General features: G+C 39.7%; 2 protein-coding genes across 2 annotated transcripts in view; both read right to left on the bottom strand.

Annotated features, from left to right (window-relative positions):
• foxr1 (forkhead box R1) overlaps window positions 1–2,109 on the bottom strand; it is an 11,643-nt gene extending 9,534 nt beyond the window's left edge. Inside the window, exons 1-3 of the mRNA XM_024263065.2 lie at window positions 1,921–2,109; window positions 1,496–1,588; window positions 901–1,106 (exon numbers count right to left, since the gene is read on the bottom strand). Coding sequence (XP_024118833.1) covers window positions 901–1,106; window positions 1,496–1,588; window positions 1,921–2,041 — 420 coding nt within the window. The 5' untranslated portion in view covers window positions 2,042–2,109. The remainder of the gene's footprint in view (window positions 1–900; window positions 1,107–1,495; window positions 1,589–1,920) is intronic.
• Window positions 2,110–5,071: 2,962 nt separating this feature from the next.
• atp6v0d1 (ATPase H+ transporting V0 subunit d1) lies at window positions 5,072–13,923 on the bottom strand. The gene is made up of 8 exons (XM_024263063.2): window positions 13,515–13,923; window positions 12,148–12,319; window positions 10,743–10,921; window positions 10,586–10,665; window positions 9,489–9,566; window positions 7,826–8,002; window positions 7,642–7,719; window positions 5,072–5,861 (listed from the first exon to the last, which is right to left on the bottom strand). The coding sequence occupies exons 1-8, from the start codon at window positions 13,639–13,641 to the stop codon at window positions 5,700–5,702; spliced, it is 1,053 nt and encodes a 350-aa protein (XP_024118831.1). The 5' UTR covers window positions 13,642–13,923; the 3' UTR covers window positions 5,072–5,699.
• Between the last annotated feature and the right edge of the window lie 436 nt (window positions 13,924–14,359).

Raw genomic sequence — 14,359 nt, 5'->3', positions numbered from 1 at the left:
CTCCAAAACCTCTAACATGTGCTGTCCCTCTGATGTATTCATTCCTGATCCTATCCATCCTGGTCACTCCCAAAGAGAAATTATCACTTATATAACAAGAAAATTTGTCTAGTTTATAATTGCTCTATTTTTACTTGTTTATTAAAGCTACAGAAGTGTTCTATTTAAGTTTTTAAATAAGGTTAATGAAATATAAATAAGTGACAACCCAACTTCATATTGAGATCTGATGTATCTAATGAGTTTCTTTAAAGTGCTCCTTTAATTTTTGTGAGCAGTGTGTATATATATATATATATATATATATATATATATATAGGCTATGAAAGTTAACACCTAAAGACGTTGAAGCTGATAGCCACTTAAAATATTAGCCAAATGGCAAATTAGCCTAAAGAACTAAATATATAAAAACTTAGGTTAGCCAAAACCGTTTGCATGAAATTGAAAATTCGCTAAACTTCTAAATATCCTAAAAAAAAAACCTGAAAAAGCCTAAATTAGCCAAAACAGCCAGCATGTAGCTAAAGTATTGAAGTAAACTCCAAAATAGCTTAAAAAAAAATCTTATAAACCAAAATACTCCAAAAAGCTAGCAGAATCACAATTTTAACACTTTTAAACCGTAACTTTTTAACATAATTATGAATAATAAAAATCCAGGAATATTATCCCAGAATAATTCAACTTAAACCTTAAATAACTTTCAATATTTTACTCTCCATTAAAATGTATTTAGTCAAAATTATACAAGTAAAAAATAAGCGCAAGATAACATCAGGTCATTAATAGTAATAAAATAAAATGATCTCAAGGACCAGATAGAATTACCTGGAGGACCGGATCCGGCCCCCGGGCCTCGACTTTGACACGTGTGCTCTAAACAATTTAAGTTTTTACCTCACGCTGAGCAGTAGATGAACCAGCGTTTAGGAGTTTGTCTTTGAAGGACGGATGAGGAAGCTCTGCAGCTCCAGGCAGGACTGTTTGCATTTCCTCAGTCATTTCACTCGAAGGCTGCGCAGCCGCAGCTCTGCGCTCATACTGGACTGGACAGACCACGTTGGGATTCACCAGAAGCCAGAGGCTCGGCTTAACAAAACTGTCTGGAAGACGAAAAGGGAAAGAATGCAACATTTCACAGCAGCTGGAGCTATAGTTATCATGAGGGCCGGCCCTGATGCAGCATTGCAGGTTTTCTGATGGAAGCAGCACAGAGATGTGTGGAACTGTTTAGTTTACAACTGAACCCTGGAAAGGCTTTTTAATTTGAATTAAAATATTAAATACTTTCAAATCACTTTAGACTGTTGTTTTCCTACGGCTGATGAAAAGGAAAACTGAAAAAGTTAATTTTGTGTCCATAATCTAGATTAAGTGTTGTCCATGAGCAAACCTCTTCTGAGACACATAGCAGAATGCTGATGAATCAGTGTCAGAATCCCTGAAAACAGACTTCATTCAGGACATCCCAGCTGCTTCACACTGGACTCACCTGACGTTTGATCGCACCAGACAAACTCATCTGGCTTCCTCAAGGTTCCTGCAGAAGGTCTTTCAGCCACATGTTGATCATTTAGCTTTTCATCTATAAACCAACAGAATGCTCAGTGTTCATTCTTTTAACCCTTCAACACCAAAGCTCCAGTGTTTGTTTTTTGATTAATTGTAACTTTTCAACCGTTAACAGGATAATTCCAGTAGATTCTGAAGGAGCCACTTTTCTCCTTCGGAATCTACTGGAATTATCCTGTTAACGGTTGAAAAGTTACAATATGTTTAAAATTGTGTGTTTTTGCGACATCCCAGGTGTTAAAGGGTTGACAGTAGTGTACATGATTACTTTATTTCTTTTTTATACAAATTAAACCGTAGTAAAAGAGTCTTCAACCAATGAATTGAATAAAAACCATCGTTCACCCATAAAGAACTGGTCAGTGGTTGTTGGCAGTTTCAGCTCCCTGTCCATGTCCCAGTCCGTCAGACCCACGGAGCAGTGAAGGTCCAGGAGTCGAGGGTTGGCTTTCAGCTCTAGAGTCATGGCTGCTGGGTTTCCCTGACATGAGGACAGCTTTTTGACAAATGATGACAGCTGTGCACCAGGTGTAACAGCCTGATTGACCTTAATTAAATCCAAAGGAGTGCAGTCTGTAGATGCAGGGCTCACTTTTCTCCGCAGTGTTCAAGACCTTTGAGTTGTTCATCTGAATTCATGTTTGAACAGGTTCATGCAACAACTGCTGTGACCACAATCACACAACACAAGAACCAGTTTGGATGCTTCATAGTGGATTTTAATTAAAACAGTTGATGTCATCTCAGCCAAAAATGATAACTGCTGCAATCGTGATTGGATTCTGAGGTCAGATTAGGTTTTTTTCTCTTTCTGTTACCCATGAAAACAACAGGAAACTCAGACTGTGAATGTTTAAAGTCTCCCTCCGATGAAAAATAATCTTTTTAGAGTTTTTAACATGTCTGTGTGTCATTTTTCTTCTGAAAGAGAACAAATGTAATCAGAAATCATTTTGTTTTTGCATTTCTGAGTATTTCTCCTTTTAAATCAATCAAACTGTCTTGGACAGACTCTGTTTGAATGAATGATCTTCTTTCCATCAACAGCTCTGCTGCACATGCACTAAACCCATCTGTTCCTAGTGTCTAGTTCAGGTTCTGGAGAAGAGAAGATGGTATCTTCACATTGACTGCAGTCAAATGAGCCGCCGTTCACATTTCTGTGGTCAAATCAGCATCACTGGATTTTTGGTGTGAGTTTCATCCAATACTTACGGTAGCAGGACTGAGAACGCTGGAAAATCTCCACCAGACTCCACGGAGCTTCTTGATGTGACCACGGAAATGTGAACGGCGGCTCATTTGACCGCAGTTGGAAAGGATTGTAAATCAATGAAAGAGCATTTTGATGTTAGCTTTGATTATTTTATCAAGAACTCTGAGAAACCAATGATTGAATGTATTGATCACAGTCAATAAACATTGGAGAATTAGCTAAAAGAGTCTTTGGTGAACTGGAAGGAGAAAGAATCAGGATTTTGGAGGAAGTTCTGTCCATGAAGATCTTCACTTCCTCGTCCAGCTGACATCCGGATCAGAACCATACGGCTGGACATTACCCAGATTGATGGATGTTTTTATGTAGATTTATGCTAGAGAGACACAGAGCTATCAGAATCAGACCGGGGGGATCAGCTCATATAGTTAACAAATTTAGGATTTGTTAACTTAAAGGACCCAGACTATGATTTTCTTAAGCCTTTCAGAGTGCACTATATCTACATTTATGATCATTTATTACCTTTAGAAGACTAAAAATACAAATTATTTATGAAATATTAGTTATTTTTCATGATTTTTTTCAACCCAGAAGAAAAAGGACTCGATTCTGAGGCTCCGCCTGCTGTTGTGTGTGGGTGCCGCCTGTTTCATGACGTCATCCCAGAGTCAACATTAGTTGAGTTTACATGTGCAAAATGTCCTCGATCCGATCAAAGATCAGATTTGAATAGAGCTGTTTACGTGACCCTGAAAAACGTCATCTGATTCTAACAAACGTTCATGTCCAACACGGGATCAGAATAAATCATGTTGACATGCGCAGGACCGTCTAAAATGCCAGAAATAGTCGTAGAAGAAGAAATAGCGAGTTCTGTTGTAAACAATTAAAGATGCTACATAGAGCGAGATGATCCTCTGAGCGTGCTTTCATTATTATTAATTATAATTTTTTACTCATAATTTTGTAAATCCGTGTGGTCAGTAACTTAATGGTCATACAGACCGGAGGGAGGAAGGGTTAGAGTTAGACATTTAGCCTTGGACGAACCTAAAATCTGTGCATCTTGGTTGCACGTTAATATGTGGGAATAACATCAGCTTTATTCTGTCTGGACATGATCGGTAACACAAATTCACATGATTGTTTGCACAGTTTCAGAGGACTGTTTGAAGCGCGGAGCAGCATTTTCGGATTCAAAAACCGCCTCTGGCGTCTCATACCATCCTGAAGCTGCTTAGAGAGACAGTTCTCCTAGACTGCAGTCTGAAGCTCACACCCTAACAAAGCCCCCCCCATCCCTCTGTTCACAGACATGAAAGCTATGAATCCAGCTTCTCTGCTCAAAGAAAAGGTTCACTCGCAAAGTGCAGCTGATTGGTCCTGTTCGCACTCCAAAGTTTCCTCCAGAGCGCCACACACTCTATGCATGATGTAAACTCCAGCGCAGTAATGACACGGTCGGAATGGATTAACATGCACCACGATCGGATCAACAATCGTTATAACCCACCTGTCTCAATCGGAAGAAAATTGGGATCTGAATGACTCTGATCTGGCCAGAGTATTACGAATGGCGTGTTTACATGACGCATTTTTATTCTGATCAGGCGTTCATTCCGATTACTTGTGCCCATGTAAACACAGCTACTGAGTCTTCATTTCTCCCACGAAAGTATAAATCCAATTTTTTTCAAAGATGGATGCATATACTATATATCTGCCTTTAGTAGGCCCTGCCAACAGTAATTCACAACACAGATACACTGGCCGTCTGCACGACAGTTCTTAAAGGAGCCCCGCGTCTAAAGTAACGAACACCTGTTTGAGCTGGAGTTTATTGAAAACAGGACACAACTGGAAGACATACAGTATTCTCCATCTAAAATGAACATTTTTTGCTGATTACCGTTAGCTCAGTGGATAAACTGGGTGTTGGTGTTGGACTGGGGGTGGTGCTGTCAGAGCAGACTCTTCCTGAAAGGGGCAGTCCCACTCTGTGATGTCAGATGGTGAGGACCCACCCATTTTCGTGGGTATGGGAGGGGCTGGTACTGAGACCGCAGGTTTTTAGAAGACTACTCAGAAATGCGTGAACAGATCAAAATACCGCTTTAGGTTCTTTATACTGAGGAAGGAACAGAATAATGCACTTACAAGCTCAAGAAGTTAAATTTTCACGGTATGACCCCTTTTAGGGGCAGTTTCTGTGGTAAATGTGAGATTTTACTCAAGTATTTTGAACCTCAAAGCAGAAACTGAAGAATTCAAACCTGCTAAGTTTCTTCAAAGCTGCATCAGAGCAGTCTGTTTAATATTACATCTCTGATACACAGATCAAAACACCATTGAATGTGACAGCACGAGAACTCACTTAATATAATAAACTCATACATTTCATCTGTTATGTTCATATACACAAACATCAAGGAATCAAGATGGGAGAGGCGGGGCTCCTGACACGACATGCAGACCACAAACCTGGAATGTCACTCAGACAGTATTTACATGACATGCTAACAACAGGAACAAAGGCAGCTTTCCTAGTGGAGCTCTGCCCTGTTCTAAGCCAAGCGTGAGCTGTAGATCTGCACTAGAGCTTTTTAATGCTTCATACAGTAATTTTTATGTTTTCCAGTCAATAAATCTCTGTTCTAGTTAATGATAGTTTTTCTTTTTTAGCACGGAGTGCTGTATAAACACCACACGGCTTCAGAAAGCTGCGTGATGACGACTGAAACTGGAGCAGCTCTTGCTCTAAAACAACCTTTGCATTAAAACTGTGTCTTTCAAGGGTCAACAAGAAGATGCATCATGGAAACAACAGGATCTTTACCATTGCACTGCAACTAGACAAAAGACGGAATTAAATTATCTTAGGGATAGGGGGCCACGCAAACCCCACTCAGAAAATTGGAATGTAGTTGTCGATTTTGGCGCGGTGCCGCTGGGCAATGCACTCTGCGATCCAGACGATGTTCCTGCACTCCTGCTCCTTCAGCTTGACGTAGGCGTAAAAGACGCTGAAGTGGAACTGGTTGAGGAAGGCCAACTTGTTCAGCTTCACCTGGAAATAGAGACGGTATGAAAAAATCTTTAACATACTGTAACTTTTCAACCGATTACGGCTGCCACTATTAGTCGACTAATCGACGACTAATCGACTATTAAAATAGTCGACGACTAATTTAATAGTCGATTAGTCGTTACTTTCTATTATTTGGAGTCAGAGTTTAGTAAAGTTGAACAAATTTGTGAGCATTCAGCACCCCAAAAAAAATGAAGTTTTTGGTCATTATTTGAGTCAGTGAAAACAAAAACTTTATCTTTAGCGAAAAAAAGCTCCTTGTTTCAGATGCCGACCTCATTAGAGAGAACAGGAATATACTCTCCATTAAACTCATTTAGACCGGTGACCTCTGACCCTATATACTCTTTATATATAAAATTGATATTAAATTGTTACGTCATCTTGAGGGGCGGGGCACCTATCAAAACAAGATTGATGGATGTGTAGGGTCAAAGGTCACCTGTCAAAACTAGTTTGATGGATGTGTAGGGTCAAAGGTCACCTGTCAAAACGGGTTTGATAGATCGTGTATTGTCAAAGGTCAACTGTCAAAACTAGTTTGATGGATGTGTAGGGTCAAAGGTCACCTGTCAAAACTAGTTTGATGGATGTGTAGGGTCAAAGGTCACCTGTCAAAACTAGTTTGATGGATGTGTAGGGTCAAAGGTCCCCTGTCAAAACGGGTTTAATAGATCATGTAGGGTCAAAGGTCACCTGTCAAATCTAGTTTGATAGATCGTGTAGGGTCAAAGGTCACCTGTCAAAACTAGTTTGATGGATGTGTAGGGTCAAAGGTCCCCTGTCAAAACGGGTTTGACAGATGGTCTGGGGTCAAAGGTCACCTTTCAAAACTAGTTTGATGGATGTGTAGGGTCAAAGGTCACCTGTCAAAATGAGTTTGATGGATTATGATAATAATGGATTGTTAGCTTGTTAGCTGTTTTGATCTTAGATTGTGAATAATATCAAGGAAAATTTGACATTTTCCCACTTTCTTAAACAGATATGCTGATAATTAATATAAAAAGTCTAAACAAGCGTTTTAAAAACATTTATCACTTTAAAAATATAAATATTTCCCAGAACTGATTGCCTCCTCTCTACAGCCTGACAGTGCCTCTGACATAGGGATCTGTCCCAAACTCTGGCCACAGTCACAGGGATAGTAAGCGGGGCAGGACCCTCTAAACAGCCCCATATCGTAGGCCGATCAAGCCTCTCTGCCCTGTGGGTGTTTAGAAGGGTCTCGAATCAAGAATACACACACACGAATTGGGGTGAGACTATTTTCTCCCCATAAAGGTCACCTGTCACAATGAGTTTGATGAAAGTACGTTCCTTATCTCTCTCATTTGACTTAGCTTTGTTTTAATCACAAAAACTAATGAAGGACAGAAGCTGTGTGACTCATTAAAAGTTGAATAAAATATATAGTTAGTTTAAAGCTAATGATGGTTAAGGTGTGTGCTTTACATCCACTTAGCGAATAACATGATTAGTCAACCAACTGGTAAAAATAATTGATGATTTATCGACTTATAAAACAATCGTTTGTGGCAGACCTAAACACGATCAACATAATCCCAGTAGATTCTGAAGGAGAAAAGCGGTTCTACTAGAATTATGTTGATTGTGCTAACAATTAAAAAAATACAGTTAAAATCAAAAAACATGAAGACTGGTGCTCCGGTGTTAAAGGGTTAAGAAGCTTTATGCACTGCTAACGAGAGCCTTGTCTTTCACGCTGGCACTACTTTTAGCTTTTCAGCCGACTCACCTCATGCTCAAAGAAGCGGTCCTCAAGGGTTTTATCTCCAGGGTTGCTGCCAGCACCTTCAAACAGCAGCTTGTATTCCTGCAAACGCAAAAACAACAATCATCAAATGATTCAAAGTGAAAGGCTAACGTAAAAGATGGACGGTAAAACTGAAGATAGAAGAGACCCGATCTTTCAGACTCACAGGATAGAAATCAGCAACAGCCTTCACTTGCTCGTAGTCATCAGCACGTGCCAGCTGGGCAAGGCCTTCTGGGTAAAGCTTGCCACAGTGGGGGAAGAGCTTGGCCCGGTCCTCTTTGGACAGCTCTGTGCCAAACGAGTTGATGGTGATGATGAAGGCTCTCCTGTCTGCCTCAAACTGAACCACAAAATAAATAAATGTGCATTTTAAAAAAGGGTCATGGCGTAGTCATGAACATTTTAAATCAAATGTAAAGATGGCAATATGTCAATTTTGAAAAAACTTGAATTAACTGGGAAAAACGTTTTTGCGCTTGGAGGAGGTGGTTTTTAGGGTGTATTATAATGGAATTTTTTTGCAAAACTACAATGAAAACACGTTCAGATTAAATGCGCTTTTTGGTAGGAAGTGGCTGCCTTAAGAGCTGCACAGCAAGCGCCACGAGAGATCCCACAATAAGATGCGTGTCATACGGAATCGTTGGATCCACTGCAACCAAGACTTCCTCACCGCTTCATCCATAGCCACACTTTGGCAACCGGACGCAGACATCTGCTTTGACAGATGAAGGTGAGCGCTAGAGCCGTGACAGAAACTTGAAGGAATCTTGTTGTGTTTTTAAACTGAAAAAAGGTTCCAGCTGCTCACTAGGAATGTAATGAATGTAATGAGGTAGGAAAGTCATGATTTTTATTTTTTTTTTCTATTTTTTTTTTTATAACACAAAAAATTAAAGGTATTTTACAGCCAAGTATGCTTTCTGTTTGTCCCTTACATCAAACCGTCTGTTTTCCAACTAACAAAGAATTCAATACAAATAAACAATTATACATGATACTGAAATGATCACAAATCCTTTCATACTCGGTTCATGTTGTGCTCCATGTGATGGATTGCCCCGCACCGCTCAGCACAACCCCCTCCAGCCGCTGAATGTTCACTCCGGTTCAACATTTTCAAGCATAATCGCAGCTGCACAACTTCTTCTCCCAAATAAACCTCAGCTAGTGTCAGATTTGGTGTCAGCTTGGAGAACAACACGCACAATGTTTCGTTAATATTCAAAGACATGAATGAAAGCACCTCTGAAGGTCACCTAAAGCAGCTGAAAGTTGTTGAGCTGCTTCCTGAGGTCTTTTGGCATGTGCAAAAAGTACTGTGTCATTTGCATACATGATAGTGTCCACATTTTTACACACATTTGGTAAGTCCTTAATATAGAGTGAAAAGAGTAAAAGCCCCAAGATTGACCCTTGACAGACCTCTACTGGAGAATGAAGGTATGGTGGCTTAATGTCACCTACCTGCTTCTTGCTACTAAATATGACTGATCTGCAGAAAGTCTGGAGAGTAAATCATGTCGGTTGACTGCATCAAATGCCCCTTTAAGTCAATAAAGACAGTAGTAACAATTATTTTTATCTCTAGTTTTTTTTTGTTTTTTTACTTTTTCAATGAAAACAGACAAAAAAGGGGCGTTTGAACTTAAAACCTCGGAGACCAAGCAGATTAACCCAGATGAAACCGCTGGCATGCACACACCTCACACATGGAGAGCTCACACCCATGAACTCATTTACACATATGTAAAGCCATGCCCACCTGTGCTTGAGCATCCACCTACATGGGAGCATGCATGGTTTTGAAAATAGCTGAGGTTTACCTCCAGAATTGGACACATGGTGTCAGCTGTGGTTCCACCAAGGTTTGAGCAGAACTTGTAGAAAGCCTCTAGATAAGCCTAGCAGGACGAGAACAAAGAATGTTACAGAAAGTTTTCAACTGCAGGATGTAAAGATCTGTGGAATACAAGTTTCACTACTAAAAGAATAGCTGACAGGTCCACGTCATCATGTTAAAACAAGAAATCAATAGCTTAATGCCAACATAGTTCAATTAACAAAATTTAATTTTACAGTTTTTTGGGTTTTTTTTGGCCAAACACCCTTATTTTTTTCAAAATCTATTATTGGGATTGAGATATTTATGGCCCCAATTTGGCTCCAAAATTGAGAACTAAATATATTTTTTCAATGTTTTACCAACAATATTTCTTATACTGTGGGCAAAAACCCATGAGCTGAATTGGATTTATTTTAAAAGAAAAAAAAAAGACAATTTTTTTTATATTTTCATTGAAGGATAACCAAACCCTAAAATCCACTTTTTTTGTCTGTTGATCTCTATAAATGGGGTTTTTAAAGTGCTGTATGTTGGTCATTGCTAAATTTTTTACAAAACTAAAACAGTTGATTTCTTGAAAGTATAGTCAAAAACCGTCTGTGTGCTGCTCCCTACAGGTTGAATTGAGGCATTACATTTGAATCTTGTTTTTGGTCAAACCACAGAAGTTTCACGACATGATCTGCAGCTCCAGTAATGATAACAGTCCTGTTATAGCAAACAGTTCCATGTTTGGTTACCCTTTAAAAAGAAAAAGTCTATCTAAAAGCTGCAGCAGCGCCCTCTCCTGGTCTGGAGTCGTCTAGCAGCCTTTGAGAGTTTTGGGTAAGAGGCACTTTGTGTTTTTCAGGAAAAACTGTTTAATGGCGCAAAGCTAAAATGCTCCAGCATTTTTTCTGTTAGTTCTTTATTCTTCAGCAACATGAAGGTCCAAACAACTAAACTCTACAAGAATTTCACTCTCCGAACTATCAGGATGCTCTTCTCACAGGAGTTCATGAAAAGAACTGCAGCTGTGGGGGGGCGCATCTCAACTTTTTCCATGTTTGGAGAAAAAACAAAAAAGTGCCTCCTCACCTTGTAAAGTGTGTTTCGGATGATTTCAATGTTCATCTCGTCCAAGTCCTGCTCAGAGATGCAATCCTGGAAGAACGCAGCTGGACAGAGAAACCAAACATCAGACCCATAACACTTTCCTTTCTCCTCATTCAAACGTATAGACAGGGTTGCATACCCAGGGGGGTGTCGACAAGAATAGCATTGTAGAGCTCAGCAGGGGTCTGCGCAATGTTGACGGCCTCCATCTGCTCAAAGCTGCCCAGAGGGTGACACTTGGGCACCAACTCAGAGATGGCGCGCTGGTGCAGCGTCCCCGTGATCAGCAGGATCACGTTATCAATCATGTAGCTGTACCTGGGTCCACAACAGAACAAGTCAAACAGAACCATCACTTTTTAAAAAGTCCTCTATCCAACTCACCCCCTTGACATGTAAATTTATGTCCAGCTATGAAAAAAGAATAATAACTTGTATTTTCGGGTGCATGAGGAGAAGCTGAGGTGGTTTGATGCATACTCCGGCTGTGTCGGTGCACATTCAAGCGGCCACGCTCAATGAGAATTCTGCTCCACGGACGTTTGCATAAACTTTTCATTGAAATGTGAATGTGAGCACCTTGTGTGGGGGGTGGCAGTCACACGTGGAGGACAACATGAAAATCTGGAGCCATTTCCCTTTTATTGATAATACAAAGGAAGAGTGTGAGGTCTGCAGGAAAATCATTCCATAGAGAACCTTCTCTACAACTGTACAGACACCTGAGAGAACCTCTAAAAGAGCAGATCTTTACTGACAGAAGAAACCAGATCAGCTCCTCAAAGTCTTGGTCCTCCTCTACCAGCGACTCACCAGTGGAGAACATGGAGATCTGAGGCTTAATCTCTGTTCTTTCCTAAGTTGTTAATTTTTCCCTGCAAAATGTCGTTTTATTCTAAAGTATGTTTAAATCAATACACAAATATTTGGGTTATTGTGAGCAGGGAGAAACTAAAGTTCATTTTGTGTTTTATAGTTCTATTTATGCTAAATAAAAGCACAACAACATTGTATATGAAGATGATGATGCTGTATTTTCCTAGTGCACATTTCACAATAAAAAAAAAAGAGTTGAGAATGTGAAGTTTGGTTGATAATTAACATTTTTAGGTGCTTTTTGAAAATATATATATGAAAAAACATTGCAACTTTTTACAAAGGCTGCCTTAACATCAGCCGTTTTAGTCCGCAAAAATCATAAAAATCTTGCGGGAAATACTGGAGGGTCTGATAGTAAAACAAATATCTGATCGTGATGCAACATCAGATTCTCACTGAGTCTACAACTGCACATCAGTAATAAAGCCTGATTTCTTATCACATGATCGGAAATGGGGACATCTCTAGTATCCTTAAAAAGTAAAAAAATGAAGAAGATTTCTTCTTGTCAAGTTGGTTTCGATTGAAAATGAGCAAAAGGAAAGACTAATAAAAATGAGCTTTTTGTTTTCTAGTAACCATTTCTGTGAATAAATCCTGAATTTCCAGCTGACTGTTATTCAAAGTTTACCACTCATAAACTACACGACTTTGGTTTTACTTACGTAATAAAATCCATGAAGCTAGCCAGTGGTTCATAAGACTGGTTCCTCATGTGGCGAAACTCCACCACCATCTTCTCCTTCAGCTTGTCGTCAATAACGGATACGGTGAGAGGCGAGGCCTCGTTTGCCAGAAAGCTGCCATAGTCGGTGCTCTGCAGGTGGAGCTTCAGGTCTGCAAGACAAACCCCAAAAAACTCACAAACACGTCAACCCACATCACTGGCCTCTGGCATGTCTGCATGTGCACTGATTGAAAGAAAAATCTTTGATCCTTGAAATGTTTTGTCACTCGAAATGTTTCAAGTGAGGCAGTCTTCCTGCAGGCAGGAAGAGCAAAGACTGGCGGAGTTTACACCAGGGCTGAGTATCGATAATAATTTCCAGAAACGATTAAGTTTGATTCACAAACTGATGATTAATCTGATCCAGTTCACAGACTGTAAAATGTATTAGCGAAATAATGAGATTGCTGATATCATCCAGAGTTACATGGATTCTCTAAAGAAGTTCTAACTAAAATGTTCAGATTATTTACATTATAAACATTGTTCTGCTTCTCCTGGAAGCCTATGAGGTGCCAAGGTATACTCCCCCTGTCAGACAGTGTTGGATGACGTCATGAAATGGGCAACACCCGCATGCAGCGGCAGGAGGAGCCTCAGGAAGCAAGTCGTTTAACTTCCAGGTAGAAAAAAAACTCACAAAACAATGAATATTTCATAATTAATTTGTTCTTTCAGGTACAAAAGTAACATATAATCTTATATATGGATATAGTTTACTTTAAAAGGTTAAGAAAATCATGGAATGGCCCCTTTAGGATTTTTTTTTTCTATGTGAATACTGAATAATTGTACATTAAATAGTAAAAAAAAAAATGTAGTTATAAGGGTTCAAAGAATGCAGGTGGGATGGTTGGCCCTCTTCAAAACCTTTGGACACCCCTGATCTAAACGTACGACATTTGCAAAGTCATTTTCCAGTTACATGAGTGTTTAGTATATTTTTCATTCAAAGTGGAACAGTGTGAACGTTCATATTATGCATTTTGACGCATATTTTTGCTCAGCTGTGACCTCCTCCACACAAAGATCTATGGTCTTACGTGAACCAAATGCACGGCTAATCTAAATACAGTTCCTCAATCTACCACATGCCAATAAAGGGCAAAAGGATTAAACCACGTGAACCTGAAGGTCGTTGTAGTCTTGTTTCCGGTGTGAAACGTAATTACCGACATTATCAGTTATTATGAATGACGCTATGGTGATTTAATGCCCCAAAGAGGCTTTCGCAAAGCGAGCTATGCTAACGGAGAATGAGCGCTCGTGTTAGCAGTTAGCTTGTAGCCAACAGCTTCCGCTTACCTTCCAGAGTCTCACACTGGACGAGATTAAGGTAGTCCGCCTGGGACAGAATTCCCGCCTTAAAACCTCGGACTAGACCCTCCAGGTATCCGTTGTCCACATTGAAATACAGCTCGGAGAAAGGCATCCTGTCGGACAGTCCGGTTCGTCTCCTCCGTGCTCCTGGCTGCTTGGTGCTAGCATCAGCTGACTGAACCACGTGACTGTCATATGACTCGTCAGCTGCTCGTGAGCTCTTCTTCCTCTTTATTGTTCCGTCTAGACTTTGGCCTCAGACAAAACGAGAGCAATCAAAGAATGTGTGATGATAACAGCAGACTTTTCCCGTTTTGTTTGGTCAAATTGTTACAATTCCAGATATTTGAACAAAATATTGCAATAGACCTTTTTCACGGTGGCGTCAGACAGGGGACAAAATATAAATAGTAGTGACTTCCGGTTAATGGATTTGTCAGTACTTAAATAAATAAAGTTTTAGAAAAAAATGGCGCAAAAGGGAAGTCCATAGACTGTATATAAAATAACGTTTAACGTAATAATGTTTTTACAGTCTATGGGGAAGTCACGTAATACCATAGACTGTAAAAATACAGTCTATGCGTAATACATGTGCGCGTGATTAGGGAAAGGGGATCGGGTACTGACCATAGACTGTAAAAATAATTGTATTATTAATAATATTATTATTAATAATTCTTTTATATACAGTCTATGGTACTGACAGGATTTAGATCGACAAAGCTGGCAGCTGAACGCTGTTTAATACAATTTTACATAAATAATTAGGTTTATTCTTTTTTCCTGAATCAGTTTTTTCTTCTTACCGGGGGTGTCTAAGAACAGGG

Source organism: Oryzias melastigma, unplaced genomic scaffold (genome assembly GCF_002922805.2).
Source record: "Oryzias melastigma strain HK-1 unplaced genomic scaffold, ASM292280v2 sc00236, whole genome shotgun sequence".
Classification (NCBI taxonomy): Eukaryota; Metazoa; Chordata; class Actinopteri; order Beloniformes; family Adrianichthyidae; genus Oryzias; species Oryzias melastigma.
Note: the sequence above shows the minus strand (reverse complement) of the source record. Positions and strands in the feature narration are given on the sequence as shown.